At 41.0% G+C, this 18,540-nt stretch overlaps 3 protein-coding genes across 3 annotated transcripts; all 3 read right to left on the reverse strand.

The window, feature by feature from the left end:
• Positions 1–401: 401 nt before the first annotated feature.
• On the reverse strand, positions 402–2,335 carry LOC106134124 (uncharacterized). Its single transcript, XM_013334093.2, has 2 exons — positions 2,090–2,335; positions 402–1,812 (listed from the first exon to the last, which is right to left on the reverse strand). Exons 1-2 carry the CDS (start codon positions 2,333–2,335, stop codon positions 523–525), a joined length of 1,536 nt encoding a protein of 511 aa, XP_013189547.2. The 3' UTR covers positions 402–522.
• A 375-nt stretch (positions 2,336–2,710) lies between these two features.
• Positions 2,711–7,738, reverse strand: LOC106134123 (F-box/WD repeat-containing protein 5). Its single transcript, XM_060947302.1, has 11 exons — positions 7,696–7,738; positions 7,269–7,495; positions 6,823–7,010; positions 6,360–6,552; positions 5,606–5,757; positions 5,140–5,213; positions 4,936–5,053; positions 4,486–4,766; positions 3,813–4,125; positions 3,502–3,572; positions 2,711–2,857 (listed from the first exon to the last, which is right to left on the reverse strand). Exons 2-10 carry the CDS (start codon positions 7,489–7,491, stop codon positions 3,537–3,539), a joined length of 1,578 nt encoding a protein of 525 aa, XP_060803285.1. The 5' UTR covers positions 7,492–7,495; positions 7,696–7,738; the 3' UTR covers positions 2,711–2,857; positions 3,502–3,536.
• A 566-nt stretch (positions 7,739–8,304) lies between these two features.
• On the reverse strand, positions 8,305–16,410 carry LOC106134122 (dynein intermediate chain 3, ciliary). Its single transcript, XM_013334090.2, has 12 exons — positions 16,342–16,410; positions 15,882–16,009; positions 15,568–15,715; positions 15,227–15,321; positions 14,799–14,976; positions 14,449–14,690; positions 13,922–14,063; positions 13,751–13,825; positions 10,143–10,334; positions 9,632–9,751; positions 9,305–9,409; positions 8,305–8,502 (listed from the first exon to the last, which is right to left on the reverse strand). The coding sequence occupies exons 1-12, from the start codon at positions 16,408–16,410 to the stop codon at positions 8,305–8,307; spliced, it is 1,692 nt and encodes a 563-aa protein (XP_013189544.1).
• Positions 16,411–18,540: the final 2,130 nt, after the last annotated feature.

The following is an 18,540-nucleotide window of genomic DNA, read 5'->3' on the forward strand; positions in this document are numbered from 1 at the left end:
GCTTTGTGATGCTTTCAGTGGTGGTGCTAGTGTTGTGATTTTTTTGTTAAAAGGGTTAAATTTAAAATAGTTTCTTCTTTGTTTGTTCTAGTTGTAATCAATGGGCTCGCAATCTGTCACCTGTTGAATTTCAAATCCATCATTAGTGGCTTCTTAGTCTTGGAAAGGCTGTAAGCTTTGCTTACCCCGTGGGGGTATAGACTTGAATATTTCATTTGTGGTGGTTTATCGACTGATGTCGATTTTTTTTTTTGCATGGTATGATATTTTGGTTGAAATAAAATTTGTAACAGTGTCACTGACACAAAATGTTATAGAGAGATTTACTTGTTGTTAATGAAATTTACTTCAGATCAAATTAAAATTTAGTCTGTGAAAGCATGAAATGAAACAACAACAAGTGTTTGTTTATTGACTTTTATTTAAAAAGTACTGCGACACACTTTTATTTATAGCCATTACAATTATGGTTTTTGTATTAATTATATTATCGAAAATAATAGGTATCTACCAAACTACGGTTTACTTTGGCTTTGGAGAACTGTTACACGGATTACAAGACGTTTGTTTTGAGGCTGCTGCATTTTTTGCAATGCAGGTGGATGGTGTCGGCGCACATGAGCTTTTTGTGGTTTGTTTTAACGCACAGTCGTTTTTGGTTGTTGGTCTTGACTCTCTACATGGACTTTTGGTCGATTGGTTTGGCATCTTTGGGGGTTTTGGTGAACATGGATTGGCTGATGCCTGATTTGATTTTGTATCACTAGTCTTAGATTGTTTTTGAGTTGGTCGCTTTAACACACATGGATTTGGAGGCAAGCGTTCCGTTATCATCGTTGTCTCGGTGTTACACCCGCATGGAGGAGGCACTTTATTTTTAGAGATGTCTGTCTTATTTTCGTTTTTCTTTCCGCTAAAACCCTCGCAAACCTTTCGTAATTTTTCGAAGGATGCCCACGACCCAGACTTTTTACTTCCATTAGAAAAGTTGGCGGAGTTTAGTTTCACAAGTGGGCTCGTAGCACGATTCATCATTACGATTTTTACGTCTGGAGTAGAACTGAATAATAATTTATTAGTACATAATTTGTCCTTGCGGTTTTTAAAAAGTAGTTCCTTTCGCTTTGTCGGTGTAATTTTTCTGGCTGAGGTATGAAGAGAGCGAGTTTGAGGTTGACCTGGCCGATTATATGAGCAGGGTCCCGGACCGCGTTCCCGCAGAGACTCCGTGACGGTCGGCTGCCGGCACGGCTGAGCGGGCGGAGGCTTCGATATTTTAATTTCGCAACTTTTCACGTCACATTTCTTGTCACACTGTTGTTTCGAAATAGTCTGTGCAGGAATATCATCAACTTTCTTAGCCATGTTAATAGCTGTATTGTCGGTGACCGCGTGGGATCTGTCTATCTGCACCAGGGTTCGAGGGCGATGCGCGCAAGGGTCCATATGGTTTCCTTCCTGTATCGTACAGGGCCCGTCGGCTATCAGCTCGACACACTGCGGCGGCGGCGGCCGGCGGCCCGGCCCGCACCGGGGCACGGGCGTCTCCTTCCCGCAGAGCACTGCGTACTGCCGACCGTCGGTGGCGGTGGCGCATTCGAACTCGTTGCCGAGGCAGTACTGCGCCCGCGCCGGCGGCTCGCACGGCTGCTTCCGCTCGCTCACCTCACGCTCGTAATCCTCGCGCCGCACTTGTTCTTCAGCTTGCAGCCGCCGCTCCACGCGATCGTTCTCATTACCACATGAATCGCTGCATTTGTTTACTGGTTCCTTTGGAATGCATGATTTTTGTGTTGAATTTTGTTTGGATCCCTGTTTTAAAATAAAACAATTTGTAATAATATAAAAGTTCAGATCAACTAAACAATTTAAGGCCCATAGAATTATAAACCTTAACCTAATTACATACATACATAGGCTTTATTTAACTACATATTACTACTCGTAGGTGGTTAATTAATTTTGTGTCAGTAATAAAAAATATTCTCTTTTGTATGTCATATTTGTGAGATAATCATAAGATCGAAATTTCAGTAATATGTCATTATTATCCTTTATCAATGATATCTGACAAGAAAAATGTACTTACGAGAGTTGAAAATTTTCTTTTGCCGCATGTAAGCGGTGGGTTTGGTGGGCAAGTGGGGCAGGGCGGGCGCTGTCCGGCGGGCGGCGGGCAGCACGTGACCTTGACGGCCTCGGCGCGCTGCGCGGCGCGCGCGCGGCAGGCGGGGCGCGGCCGGGGCTCGCAGCCGCAGCGCCGCGCCGGCGGCGGCCCGGGGCACGGCGGGGCGCCCGCTGGGCCCGACCGCACGCCACGGCGACCCGTCCGCATGGCTGGTCCGCCTGGCCGCTACACGATGTTTTTGATTATTATTTATAATAAGCCGTGAATGGGGCCAAAAATTTTAAAGTTAGATTTAATTCCGTAAATTCTTTATTTAAAATTAATTTACATAAAGTGTTCTGAGTAGTACTTGTAGGCGATGGGCTATTTGATTTGGCTCTCACTATTTGAATCTCAATTCCATCATAAAGCCTTATAGCTGAACGCGGTCTTCCAGTATTTTCATGACTGTTGTTTCTGTCTACCCCGCAAAGGATATAGACATGATTATATGTATGTATAGACTTATAGACAGACACACCAATGATTCTGTGATGTGAGTATTCTTTAACTTTAACAATAACAGAAGTAGCAAACCTGTGCTAATCTGGCTATGCTTTGAAGTGCCGCGCGGAGTGCCATGAGTGCGAGGGCAGGCCCGTGTACCTCAGGGGCGGCCGGTGGATGCGGAGGAGAGCAGCGTGCGTCGCAGCAGACGCGGGACTGGCTCTCGGCGGCCGCGGCCTGGACCTACTAGATCCAATTCACAGAATAGCTAGTGATGTTCGTCGCACTTATGTATTAATATACAGGGTGACTTTTAATTCAACTGCATAAATTTAACTGTTAAGTGTACTCATCTAAAGGATATTTAAAAACGTTTATCGGTTCATATTTCAGAAAGTACTAAAAAAAATAAAAATATCAAAATCCACGATCCTAAATACGTCATATCACCCCGGCCGGCGGAAAAGCGACGCGTAAGATTCAGAGGTCAACGACACAATTCATTCAGTTGAGCGATCTCGACAACTCTGTACTTTACTTGATCTTGATACTAGAAAAATAATTTATTTTTCAGACATTTATTTACATGTTTAGTTTTAATTTCTTTTTGTAGTATTGGTCTTTAATAAATCGTGTGACGTAGTTTTTGACGGTTTTTTTAATGTGAAAATGATGACGTTTAATGCTCAAACAGCTAAGAAGCATGGGTAAAACGTATGCAGTTGTTTTAAATGTCACCCTGTATTATCATAAAATACCTATAAATAGGTATTTTATAATAATATTAAGTATGTTTTTTGTTATTGTTGTATGTATCAAAATTTATTTGAACTGAGAAAGTTTAGGCCAAAGTCACAAGACGTCTGTTATAAATGAGCTTCCCTTACCTGAATGCATATTATAAATGATCCACATAAAAATATTATTCGGATTGCTGGGTTGCTTGGTTTCGCCATATCTGTAAGCGAAAATATACAAACTTTAAAAATGAAAATTAACTTGGTTTTTATTTGTTCCTTGAAAAAGAGTGTGACACGCTTTATTAATGAAAAAGCATATCCAACGAAAAATAGATGTGATTAAAAACTAACATGTTATTTAGGTTTTATTTAAAGTACAACTTTAGAAATGTTCATTATAAAAAGGAAGTATGAAAGATTGCTTTTAATGAAATTATGCAAGTAATACCGTATCTTACATGCACATAGTGTCCGGCGAGCACTAGCAACTCATTCTCTCGCGGAGGCAGCAGGCAGGCGAGCGCGGGGCCGGCGTCGGGCGGCGGAGGTCGCGGGCACGGCGCGCCGCTCGCCGCCGACCACAGCCGCACGGCGCCGCCGCGCCCGCCGCCCGGCGCCGCCACGTAGCGCGCGGACGCGGCCGGCTGCAGGTAGTACGGCTCGCCGGGGCACGCGCCGCTCGCGCCAGCCAGCGAGCACAGCCGCGTCAGACTCGGCAATGACAAGCACCACGCACGCCCGTCCGCCGTACTCGCCCATATGCAACGATTGCTGTGTGATTATTGTACAAACTGACGTAATCACATACGTACGTCTAACACTAGAAAGTCGAGATACCTATATGTCAGGATTTTATTTATTATATGTGAAAGGAAGGAACTGGCTTTTAATTATTTTGTGTAAAAATTATATTTATGTATGTTGGCTCAGAAGAGCTTTTCTATTTTTTTTAATTGATATTCGATGACATTTTTACCTTGAGCACTAAACTAAATGCATACTGTAAACACTCAAAGTAGGTAGTTACCGTGTAGTGCTCTCATTTGTTTGATTGTGTCCAGTTGTGTTTTTACAGTAAGCGAATAAAAAAATAGTATTATTATGATCGAGATAAATTTGTATGAACAATACCTAGAATTGAGGACAAGTCCAAGTACAGCAGAATGTAGATAACACTCGGCGTCGGGCGGGTCGCACATGGCTCGCACGGCAGCCTCGTCGGGCTCGGCGGGGTCGGGCGGCGCTGCGCCGGCGGCGTGTCGCCTGCGGAGCGCGCGCGCCGCCAGCGAGCCCGCGCCGGCGGCGAGCAGCGGCGGCGGCCGGCGCGCGGACACCGCCCACGCCCGCAGCGCGCCGCCCGGTCCATGACTGGCCGTCACTAGGGTTTGCACGTTGTCTTCTGCTTCAACACACTGCAAGTTTCAATATTTTCAAAATTGTAACGCGCTGAACTTAGTTATAATATAGGCTTCGCTAGCAATCGAAGTTCATTCAGAGAAATCTACGGGTTAAAACTTCGCTTTTATTAAAGAGCATATGACAAAATGAATGATAAGCTATCTTGGAAAAAAAATTACGTACTGTTTTTATTGATGCAAGATAATACATTGAACCAGGCGATAAAGACTGCATGCTATCATCAGCATTACTTAGGATATTTCTCATTGCATCTAACGGTACATCTGCTACCAGGGCGTGTCTAAAAAATAATTTAGTTTCAATATAAAGTGGCCAAAGTATAAATGATACTTCAAGAACAGAATATTTATTTGAATATCATCTCACGTGAGATGCGCACTGTCTTCGTTGAAAACACGCAGCAGCGGTGACGTCACACCGGCGTACTCCGATTGTGTTTCCTGCAAAAATGTTATTGTACAGTTTATTCCAAGAATTCCATACCTGAAAGCCTTAATTGCTTACGTAAACATCAGCTTGATTTTCATTTACCATGTGGGTGTTTTTTTATATAGTATAAGGTAAAGAAGATGTTTAGATATTTTATAACAATTTTGAGATCAAATAGGAAGATAAGAATAAATAAGAATTAAATCCACTAAAAGTAGTTTCTGTGTAAACAAATTATCTGTAAAAACAAACATTCTGTATAATATCAATGAACGAAAGCGATTCTTGGACCTCCAGATCTTGCGAGGGCGTAAAGGTCAATGGCTACGGCTAACCTTAACGGTTATGGCAATAGTTGCGCAGATCAGCTAGGTTGTATGAAGAATGAAAGTATGAAGTGTACCTGCGTGGCGGCGTTGAGCCAGACGACGGTGAGCGCCAGGCGCCGCGCGAGCCGGCACAGCTCCAGCGACAGGAACGCGCCGGCCGCCGCCCAGCAGCCGCCCGCGCCCGCGCTGCACCCCGCGCGCGACATACACCGGTATGCTCCGCACTCTGCCAAATTATAAGTCATTCAAGTTTACTTTTACCAGCTTCATAAAGGCCACGGCCTCTGTGGCTCAGCGGTAGTACGCTTGTCTGTGACACCGGAGGTCCCGGGTTCGAATCCCGGCCCTATGATGAGAAAAGAACTTTTTCTGATTGGCCTGAGTCTTGGATGTTTATCTATATAAGTATTTATTATAAAATATATTATCGTTGAGTTAGTATCTCGTAACACAAGTTTTGAACTTACTTCGAGGCTAACTCAATCTGTGTAATTTGTCAAAAAAAAAAAATGACCATGTTAATCCAATAGGTACAGAAGGAAAATCTTTTAAGTGCATCATTTATACTTGATTTTATTTTTTTTTAATTACAAACTTTGGTTTCCCTTTTCGGCAATGGGCTTTTTTGGCTTGAATCTTTTATCCATTAATAAAAAAAAATTAAACGTGATACGTGTGCATGTTTGTAATCTGTACTATAGAGAATTATCTCACTAAATTGTAACTGTTTAATTTTCTTCGTAAGATGATTGATTATTGAGTATCATATTAGAATTTTAATAATATCTCAGTTATAAAGCAATAAGTCGTAGCATTAGAACATGTTACCATCTCGTTGCAGCACGAGCAGCTCCCAGCGGTCGGCGAGAGCGAGCGCGCCCGTCACCAGCAGCCGCGAGCCCGCCGCGGGCGCCTTCGGCCCCGACTGCGCCCACTCCGAGCGGACCACTCCCGACCAGCCTCGCGTCCGCAGGTCACTACTCCACTCTTCTTGCCACTCGTTGTCTTTTCGTACCCAAATCTGTAACAATTTTATAACCTAAACTATTCTTTATTGCAACACGGGTAGAATTTATAGGGTAATAAAGACAAGAGTGACAATTTGTTTTAAGAAATTATTTGATAGCAGTGTTAAATTTGGTTTTGTGTTTTCTGTTGTCTTAATTTGTCTAAAATTTTGAAATAACTCTTTCCATTTTCTAGTTTGCACAACTATAGGTTGAGTCAATCGTAATACTATATAGGTTGAGTCTTCGAAGCGGCGAAGAAATACTTGAAAGGTGTCACTAACTGAGAAAGTGGCATCTTCGCCAGCCAGCGCCAGCCGCCCGCCGGCCGCGTCCAGCGCGGCGTGTGCGAGCGGCCCGCCGCCGCACTGCGGGCTCCCGTCCGCCGCCCCGCTCTCTGTGGCCGGCAGCCGCGCGACTAAATTCCAACCAGCACAAACGTTCACATATTCTTGACGCCACGATATTGTCGCTGGAATAATAAGGATTTCTCTTATTTTGATTACAAAGGTTTCTGATGATTGTCTGATAAAGTGGTTGCTCGAAATTTACAAAGTAATTAATTTTTTGAATTGTGAATAATTAAAAACAATAAAAATGATCACAACCACAATTAAAAAAGGTAGTCGTATTGTCACCATATGATTTGTAATAAAGTACCTTCCTGTGGATATAACAAAGAGCTTGGCATGTCAAATTGTTTTTGCAGTCGCATTTTACCAGAACTTACGGCAATGTTGCCGCAGCGCGCACAGCGTGTCGTGTGGGACGCCGCGCCGGCGCAGCAGCCGCCGCCACAGCAGCGGGTCGCGCGCCGCGCGCCGCCACGCGCGGCACGCCGCCCCGCTCGCCGCCAGCTCGCCGCCGCTGAGCCACGCGAACACCGCGTGCAGCACGGTATACAGCTCGCCGCCATCCAGCTGCCAACACCACGTCTCTGATTCCTCGTCCATCTAGCTGAAATTATTATTTCGGAGCTATGTAAAAAAAAGGTTTTAAGAATAATAATATTCTGCTTGTGACATCTCAAAAATACAATATGTTGAATCTATAATGATTCGCATCCATATAAATCAGAATAATCTGAAACCTTATTAACAAAATCATTGAAATCATAAATCTAGAATCAAAATATTATTATTTCGTAATCGACTTACCGAATGATGTAATTTGGTTGGTTATCAACGACGACAGTAGAACGTGTGACGGAATGTAAGTTCAGCGCACGCGGTCTATAAATACCGCGGCGGGCGCTCAGTCGCGAACGTTACAACGAAGCGAGTACATAAATAAAGAATCTTTTAACGTTAGAAACATAATTATCATAAATATAAGGTTATCAATAGTAAATATAAAGTTGCGCTTTATCCCAAGAGGCCCGTTTAGAAAAAAAGAGTATGTAAAATTATTCCTGAAGAACGATAATAGTTCAAATTCTGTCAAGGAACAGACATTTGAAAATGACTTCGTAAGCATGTTTGTTTGTTTATTTAGTAATGAAACCGCAATCATGAAAGCCATTGCTTGAAGCGATTCTTTAATTTTGTGACTAAAACGTTAAGTTTTTACTTCAGACTGATTTCCATGATTACGTACGATCCAAACATCTTGTGAGGATGTGATTTAATAAATAGTCTTAACGGTGAACAATATATATGTAGTAACTTTTACATATTATTCACCTAGCTACACCATTTATTTTACTCATTACATTACTCAAACACTTTTGAAAAAATATTTATTGTAAAAAAGGCTAGTCAACAATGCTACATAGAGGCGAGCTCTTTCTTAACGATCTGCATGAAGTCCTGCGTGGCCTCGGCCAGGTCCTTGTCGCCGATGGCGGCGTCCATGTCGGTGGTGGAGGGCACGGGCGAGCCCTCCTCCGCCTGCCGCATCTTCAGCCTGATCTCGCGCAGGCGCGCCTCCAGAATGCGCTCGCGCTTGCTTTCGCGCTCAAACATCTGGACAACATTGCTCGTATAATAGTATACACTAATACAGGGTGATATTTAAAACAACTGCATCCTTTTAAACATAGACTATACCCATGCTTCTGAGCCGTTTGAGCCTATTTTTATTTAAATTAAACGTCATCATTTTCACATTTAAAAAACCCTCAAAAACTACGTCACACGCTTTATTAAAGACCAATACTACAAAAAGAAATTATAAAACTAAACACGTAAATAAATGTCTGAAAAATAAATTATTTTTCTAGTATCAAGATCAAGTAAAGTACAGAGTTGTCGAGATCGCTCAGCTGAATGCATTGTGTCGTTGACCTCTGAATCTTACGCGTCGCTTTTCCGCCGGCCGGGGTGATATTACGTATTTAGGATCGTGGATTTTGATACTTTTATTTTTTTCGTACTTTCTGAAATATGAACCGATATTTTTCTTTTAACGTTTTTAAATATCCTTTAGATGAGTACACTTAACAGTTAAATTTATGCAGTTGAATTAAAAGTGACCGTGTATTAAATTACTATGCTCGACGATTTCCTTATAGTATGTTTATCAACAATGTCATCAATCCCTAGTGAAGAGTTTTAAATAGCAATTATAATAATTGCTTATAGATCGATATTGCGATGATATTATCTAATTGAAATGTCAACAAAGCAATGTAAGGTTCTGTTGTTGATTAAACCAGAAGTTTCCTTCAGTTATAATTAAAGAGAAAAGAACAATTTTTTTTGAAGATAGCCGTTATGTTAATATTACAGATCTGCGTAAGATTATTCTTACACAAGTAATACTAACCGCGGTTAGTAGCGGCTTGTCGTTCTTGTCGGATTGTGTCAACATTTGAGATAATTCCACCATATAGATGTTTCCTTTTTGACTACCGATCGCTGCCAAGGTACCCTGCAAATAAAATATATTTGAATGATATACATTATGATGAAATCAAAATATAAAAACAAGCTGTCCTTCGAAAAAATGAACTAAGTATTTGGCTACTTTCTGCAGATTGGAAAAGCTAACAAGATAAAGGCTGATCAAATTTACGAATCTGTACATTTATGGTTTGTCTTTTTTAAAATTTTATTATATTGACTATAGTAAGCAAGTATGTAATGTTGGTACCGCTTCCTGTATGGAGACCCTGAGCAGCGGCTCGTCGCACACCTGCATGGTGATGGCGGGCTCGTGCTGGCGCCGCAGCAGGTCCCACAGCGACACCACGCCGTTCCACTGCGTCAGCACCTTTAGCAAAGTGTCAATCAAAATTACTATGCACAGTAGATTGGAAAGGTATATGTATACCTTTGGTACCATATCTGCAATTACTTCTACGTCGCCATCTATGTTTTATCATCATGTCTGTATTTGTGCTATTCATCCAACTTTAAGGGAACGAATAAAGAATTAAAATATCTTTAAGGCAAAGTAAATATAAGTCGCTACTCTTTTATTCACTGAAAACTATTAGGTAACGTAATAGTATACCGTAAGGACGCCGTAATTGCAAGAACTTGCTGCTGATTACTACCGTCAAAACGTATCAAAATGATCACAACCTTTAGTTATGAAGAAGCAGATTAAAGAAAAAAAGAGTCGGTTATGATTCAGGTTAGTGATATATTGTTGTCCTGACCATGAGTGAGAGCCGCGTGGGGCTCCAGGTGCCGGCCGTGAGGCGCTGGCGCTGCGGCGGGGAAAAGATGATAGCGGACTCGCGGCAGTCCTCGCTCCACACGCGCGCCGTCCAGTCGCCCACCGTCAGGAAGTTCTTCAGGAACCCGGGGTTGCGCTCCAGAGAGAGCACTGGCCCGTTGTGTGCTTCGATCTAAAACAGTTCCACACGCATTTACAATCCCCACGGCAGGGTGGCAACATTGTAAAATGTGCGTTGACAGTGAGGGAAAACTTGAAGGGAGGAGGGAAAATGTTGAGATGTGTACAATTCAAAAGAGTAACTTAATGAGTAATATCGCTCCTTCAATACAAAAGCACCACAAGTCAAAAAATTTCAAAAACGTTATTTTTGCATAAAATGCATCTTAAACGATGAAACTTTAATATTTCGCGAAAACAGCCATTGTTTTATGACTATAAACACCCGTAAACGCACACACGTTAGTTTTGTTTTGTACCGTTTTTGTAACTGAGTTCCGCGAAAAAGTACCATATTGTCAGTTGTCAGCAGTCATTCGGCACAAGCACACGCTTTTTTTGTGTAAAACTACCACATTCCAAACAACTGCTAAAAGACGCGTGAAATCATATATTTAAAAGTGCCACATTCAAAAATAATTACCTTTTGCAGATCACATACACGTAAGTATCTTATCATTTTTATATGCAATAGTACAATGTTTGCAAATTGGTTAGTTTTGAATTAATACATGTGGTATTTGCTCTTATTTTTGTATGCAATACCACCATATTTTGAATTAAGTGAGTTTTGCAAATAAAATTCTTTAAGCTAAAGTATCGTATTTCGAAATATGGCATTTTAGTATTTGAAAGTAATCTCTAAATAGATGTTATTTTTAATTAAAAAGCAATTGTTTAGTTTTAATGCTGCTATTTTGTCTGAAAGTTTTTTATTGTACACTATAAGCTTCAAGTGACAAATCCCACTTTCGTTGAGGGCTATACTTACTCGTTCCATGTAGGTATCGCGCAAGCCGCAGTAGGGTTCAACAACCTACCTACTCACCCTACCTTTTTTTTTGTTCAGCATGACATCAAGAGCGTACCGTATTTTGAACTTGGTACCACCTGAGGAATATGATGCTGATGAGATAGAAGATAGCAAATCATCCGTACCAGATAGTCAATTTGATGTAGATATTCTCAGCTCTGATGAAGAAAACGAAGATATTCCAGAAACGCCATCAAAACACAGAACATTCAATAAACCATCTTTAGTCATCCCAGAAACAGACTCAGACAGTAACTCTTCATCTGATGAATCTTCTAGCTCTTCGAGCAGTTCTAGTTCTTCAAGTAGCTCCAGTTCTACAAATAGCCATAAAGATTTCTCATCCGATGATAGTGTCAAAGATCCTACGTATGAAGATCCATTTATTAAAAAACGCAAAGCCCAGTCAGATTCCGAAGAAGAGCAACAACCACAAGCGCAGTTACCTGGCATTCAAGATTTTCCACAATCATCAGCCGCAGATAACCAGGAGTTATTCAAAATTAATTCACCATTACCTAGAGTTGATGACCAGCCATCTAGCGTTGACGAGCACCCATCTAGCGTAGACGAACAGTCTCCTAGTGTTGTTGCTGTGGGCAACAAAAGAACAAATTCATGCTTGCAATGTACCAATATGCGACTCAAGAATTGCCAAACATCAAGAGTATTACTCATAAGTTCCTTATAAAAGGCCACACACAAAATGAAGGAGACTGTGTTCATTCGGTCATTCAACGTAATATTACTAGAGCATTAAAATCATCTCCAATTTACGTTCCAGACCAGTATATCACTCTCATTAAAACAGCGAAGAAAACTGGAAAGCCTTATACTGTTACTGTAAGAACTGACACATGAGAATTTTTTTGACCTCAAATCTCTGTGTATAGGAAACTACAATATAGATGATAATGGCAATAAATTCAAATGGGCTGATATAAAGATTCTGAAGACAGATAAAGTAAGCAATGGCATATTTTTCTTTAAAACGTCCTACGAAGACGAAGAGTTCAAATCGGTATCTACGTTGAGAAAACGCCGCACGAAGTCGAACCCAGTACCTGATAATAATTTGACTCTAAACCAACTTTACACTGAAAAGCAAAAAAGCATGGGATTTTAAAGCTAATCCAAAAAAATGTCGTGCCAAAATTTTATGAATCTTTTTATAATAATCTCTAAATTCGTGCATAAGTTACTGTTGTGAACTGATTTTTGAACTAAAACAGTTTAAGTTTTTTTTATACCTTTACGAGCATTACGCTCCATGTAGTTGTAAGTCAACCTTTTATAAAAAATATATTTTTGTAAGAACACTTTTATACCCCGTTTATGTGCTTTATATGGTTGTGATTAGTGTAGAATGTAGATCAGGGAAATAATTTTGGAGGTGTCTACTCCATAAGTAAAACAATACAAATTAGTATTATTCCATTGAAAAAGTCTGATTTGATCGTGACTAGGTATAGCTTAAAACATTTTATTATTAAAGTATAGTTATTTTTTACTTATTATTTCTTTAATCGGTTGTTCAAAGAGGTTTCAGTGAACGTAAAGTGAGAATAATTACAAGTACCTACATTGTTGTAACTGATAGTTGTTAAGTTTTAGGAGGCTAGTTAAATACCTGGATAGTGTATTTACTATTACAATAATTCTTATTATTTGTTTTGTTAATTCTATGCAAGAGTTTTTTGTTTTTATAGCTTAAAAGGTTTGTTTTGTTTGTACATACATACATACATACATACATACATACATATGTTCACGTCTATATCCCTTGCGGGGTAGACAGAGCCAACAGTCTTGAAAGGACTGAATGGCCACGTTCAGCTATTTGGCTTAATGATAGAATTGAGATTCAAATAGTGACAGGTTGCTAGCTCATCGCCTAAAAAAGAATCCCAAGTTTGTAAGCCTATCCCTTAGTCGCCTTTTACGACATCCATGGGAAAGAGATGGAGTGGTCCTATTCTTTTTTGTATTGGTACCGGGAACCACACGGCATTTTGTTTGTATTAAGTTAAAAACTTAAATTTATTCCTCTTACCTACTAAAAAGGTAATATATTAATTAGAAGACTTAAATATTGATCTCATGGTATGTTTATTTAACTTGAAAACTGATAATAAAACTCAAATTTTCCTTATTATGTTGGTTTCATTTATAAAATTTGAATGTTCTTGAAGTCGAAGTCTATATACAAAACTAACTTATCTGCATTTTTTCGAGGATCTATTTGAGGTATGGTTAAGATTGCTTTATTTAATAATAGTCTATTTAATTACGCGTCTTTTGATACCAAAAACATTACTTAATTACCCATAGATTATAAAAAAAACACAAAATTATCCAAATTATTTTTTCAAATGCCTCTCCTGAACAATTTGCTTATTTTGACTTGTGGTACTTTTGTATTGAAGGAGCGATATGATTCAAACAAAATTTCCGTTATAACAGAGTCACTGTGATAAGACAGCAGTAAATTATGTTTTATCAGATTGAATTTTGTTGACATATGAAGTAAAACGCGACAGGTTTGACGTACGTACCTTAGCTGGTAGTTTCTCCATTGGCGTCTTGCCTTTCCGGTTGCCGCAAATGACGAAGCCATTCTCGGTGCCGACCTGGTAGATAAATAAATATACAACAGTGTAAAGGAGGATAGGCTCTGAGCTCAGAAGCGATGATTAACTTTGGAACTACACGATAGGAGATGTTACCATAAACCGCGTGGGGATGGTGGGCTCGTACTCCAAACAGCTGACGCCGCTGGCCGTGGCCATGCTCTGGACGTCGAACGACGACTTCACCACGTCCATGATCATCTCGTCCGTGTACTCGCTGAGGTTGCGCATGTCCCACCTGTGATTTCAAACTTAAAACAATAGTTCGTAGACAAAGCTAATCTTAGTCTCAAAATATAATGTGGAAAGAACTCTTGTAAAAGATAATTCTGATTTAAGGACAGCCATCACAGCCGGTATCACAGGTTGGCCAGAACATGAACGTGTGATACCGTTCATGTTCTGGCCAACCCTGATTAGATAATAAGTCCTTATTTAGTTTTGAGCGTATTGCGATCTTCATTGCGTTTAGCAGATTTGCTCTGAAAGTTGTGCGAAAAGATGCTTGCAAGCTTGCTACTATTATTCCTCTACGACCCTTGCATTGTTATAATTATAAAGATTGAAATATTCATACCAAGACCATGGAAAAAAGAAAGGTTGAACGATAGTCAAAATCATACCATTTGCAGGCACCATCGGGCCCACTCGAGAAGAATTCCATCCCAGACTTGGAGTTGATAAAAAGCACGTTGCGCACCAGGTCGCGGTGGGCGACGTGTGGGGGACACACGCCCACCGCCGCGCCGCCCACGCGCCGGTCCCAGTAGCCCACTTGCCCGTTCATCAGCCCGCCGGCAAGAATGTTGATGTCACGAGGACTGAACTGTAGGTCCAGTAGGCAGCACGGTGGAGTCAAAGCGAGCTATCAATCATTAAAATAAACTAAAAATTAAAATCAAGAACTAGAAGTATGCAGACTCTGCTGTACGTTATAAAATGTGTTATATAATATGAAAAGATTGATGATCACCTCAGGATGGTTAGCGTTCTCAATGTCCCAGATGTAGGACTTGACGTGAGAGCGGGGCTTGCGGTTGAAGTCGACGTCGACGTAGGTGACGGCGAACCGGTGGCCGCCCTCCGGCTGCCACGACACCGAGCTCACGGGCCGGCGCGCCGCCTCGCGGTACACGTTCACCGTGCGCACGCTGCCGGTGGTCAAACACATTGATCTCATCCTTCATACGAGCATCCTATACGGTGTAGGCAAAACGATCAGGCACAACACTCCAAAAGACAAGTATCTTAATGATGGAATTGTGATTCAGTGAGAGTGGCATGAAGCCAATTTAAAATAGACTAGTGTCTATATCAACCTATTATACCAATAAGCAGCAATAATAAGGGATTTTTTAAATTCTACGAGATTCAGATTTTGTTATATTTAGTTAAATGAACCTGTTTCGCTCTCGCGGCGCCACTCCTCCCATCTCGGCATAGTACGTGCGGTACATATCGATTGCATTATTTTGTAGCACGTAGTGATCCATCCCCTGTTAAAGAATTTGGTTAATTTTTGATGCATTTAGCAAATAAATATTTAAGCAAGAGCTTCCAGTTAAATGTTGGAAATATGTTTTATTCAGTTTCACTGAGCGATTGGAAAATTGCAATAAATAAACATTCTGCCGTCGCGATATTCTTTTAACTATTTCGGTCACGAACACCTTAATAATTATTGTTGTTACCAACCAGAGACCTCCCTTGCTTATACTCGTATGTGTTGGACCAAACGTTACCGGCGCGAGCGCCATGACGCAGTGGATGTAGTTGTCGTCTTTCTCGATCTTGCGGCGGTAGCGCTGCGTGGCCTCGGGGTCCAGGATGTTCACGTCCTTCGGCCAGCCGCCCTCCGCGTGGTTGGCGCCGGTCGTGGAATACTCAGCTCTAGCAAATGACAAATGTTCATTTAGTATTGGTAACTTATCTAAGAGGAGGCCACGATCCGTGATGACTGATGACATGATTCGGGAGTGGGTAATTCAGGTAAATTGAGAAAAGAAGTTATGGAGGAGGTTAGACTCCTAAGGTTTAAGCTAAACGTTCCTGTCACCGGATAGTGTTGATGTGGTGTTCGGAGAAGCAGGGCGTGTTCTGCGTGGCCTGGTGCACCGGGTTGCGCAGGATGTACAGCTTGTGCTCCGCCGGCGTCACCGCGATGCTGTCGCACATCTCCGGGCCCTGACACAGTACATTCATTTATTCTTAGAAGTTCTCCCTCTTATTCGCTTGTTTCTTTACCTACTTTGCTTCGCCCGCGGTCCAGCTCATCTAGATGATTTGACGATGTTACTGTACTGTCGTCGGTCTCTAAAACTCATAGGCTGGACCAGCTACACGCAAGTGCTACTAGTAAAAATACCGGACCGGTTTCGATGAAACTTAAGTTTGGGATAGAAATAGAACAGACTTTCAGAATCAGTAACATAGCCATTATGTATTTGCTGGAAATGCCCACGGAAGACAAGTCCCGGGAAAAGGTACACCTATATACCTATATAAAAGCTAGTCACCTGTTCGCAGAATAAAGGCTGTCGCCCGAAATCACATCTTCTCTTTGTATATTGATATACAAGTTCCATGATTACTATTATTTAAAGCTAATTAGTTAAATACTACTAATAATAAGTGATTCAAATAAGTAATACTATAACATAAAATATAGAAAGCTCCCTGATTTCTGATTTCAAAATAGTCGATAGACAAATATGGATTTGACAATTATGCACTTTTAAAAAATAGAACAACGTAGAAGAGATGTTTTATGAGGGTTGGCCAGGCACTGGAGGCTGAGACTATGGTTACTTTAGATATTCTGTTGTCACCATGGGAAGCTAGGGAGTTGTGGACTGGATGGAACTCAACTCATGAACACCGTGGTTAATTTCTGGTAGTATTCATTGGATTTTGCTGACTTTTATCATCAATCTATATAATATATCGAAAGATATTAAAATATGAGACAGCAGTGTAATGCTCTTCGTGTAACGCCTTTGTTGAAATGTGAGAATGTGTACGAGTATTCAATCTCACATTTTTTTGGCTATGATATGATAATAAATTTAATGACTTATTATACTCTTAGAACATTATTATTCTGAAACTAAATTTATGTTGATCGGAGTGTGCACCCCGACGATGTAACAAAAGACAGGTCTGTATATTGGGTTCCAAAAATTTGCGAGACATGCAATGACAGATCTTGAATCTTGGACAGATCATATCGAAAAAAATTGTTGTGACTTGTGACAAATGCGACAAATCGCGTCAAATTGTTATTATTGTTTAGCAACCAAGAAAATTATATAGATAGATGTGTTCTTTCATTACCCGATAACGTGTAAAGGCGCGGGCGCTGAAGCCCGCAGCCACCTAGCAGCGTGTAGTGGGGCGTGGAGCGGGGCGTGGAGCGGGGCGGGCAGCGGAGACGACGCCGCCATGTCGCACCTTGACCAGTTCCCGATGTTCCGGTTCGCCACTCTGCTGGCAAGACAATTGAGTTCTCCCGTCGCTAACAGGCTGAAGGTCAAAACTCATACGCTTTGTACACAGATAGAATCTAGCAGTGGACATAAAAAAATGGCAGTTGGATTCATAAACTGGTGTATCCGTTAATAGTGGAGGCGGAAAAGACAAAGCAAAAACTGCTTGCAGCATGATGATGAAAAGGAATAGTTCTGTGTTACCTAATTAAAAATGACTAATTTTTATTAATTATTAGCATTTTTATTATCTGCTTGACATGAAATGTATCGACTTTGTGTACCTAGATGAACTAAAAGTGAAAGTTTGTTATACTTTGTGTTCAGATATACGCGCGCGACCACCCTCTGTTCGGGCGGGCGGTGTGCGCGCGCGCCGGCCGCTGGTACCGCGCGGGCGAGCTGCGCTTCAAGCTGTGGACGCTGCAGCAGCCGGGCCCGCGCGCGCCGCTCGCCATCTCCGACAAGGAGGCGATTGATGTCGGCACTGATATATTGGGTGAGGGTCACTGCGCAGCACTGTGTAGGTACTAAGTGAAAAGACAGACTGAACATCAATATCTGAGATAAATTATGTCTCGTATTTGAGGTGTTCATATATGTGAACTACTTAGTACCTAAGTAGTAACACATATGAACACCTTCGAGAACGTAAGTAGTACTTTAGTTTTATTTTCTCGAACAGCGCCATCTAGTGTTAGGTACTTAGTAAAAGGAGACACAGGCCTTAAAAATAAAATTGTGTTAAAAATTACTTGTGAGTTCGTCTTTTATTACAAAAATAATTTCCACTTTTAATTAAATCTGATTTACCTATATAGTCTTCACGGCTTTGTGTTAATGTGTCGTTATTTCAGGAGAAATCATCATATTCAGTCTCGGCGCGCTGATCTTGATCTTCGAGGTAAACCGCCAGGCGATGAAGCAAGAAGCCAAGGTTCTTTTTTCTACATCTGATTCTATAGTGGAAAATGGGATTTTAATCGAATGCTACAATTGTACATTTGAATAAAATCGTAGGTACTTGCTGGAAAGTATTATGCTAATAAACGTAGCCTACTAATTACGTTAAAGTTGCCTACTAAGTATTCCTCTTAATGTAGGCGAATTAAGACTCCATTTTTATTCTTGTCTACGTACTGTACATTTATTTTTCTCTAAGAGTTGATTTCGTTTTTATGTTGTCGTACTTTTACTGGATTTCAATCACAAAACTGTACAAAACAGAAA

Source organism: Amyelois transitella, chromosome 2, assembly GCF_032362555.1.
Source record: "Amyelois transitella isolate CPQ chromosome 2, ilAmyTran1.1, whole genome shotgun sequence".
In the NCBI taxonomy this organism is placed as follows: domain Eukaryota; kingdom Metazoa; phylum Arthropoda; class Insecta; order Lepidoptera; family Pyralidae; genus Amyelois; species Amyelois transitella.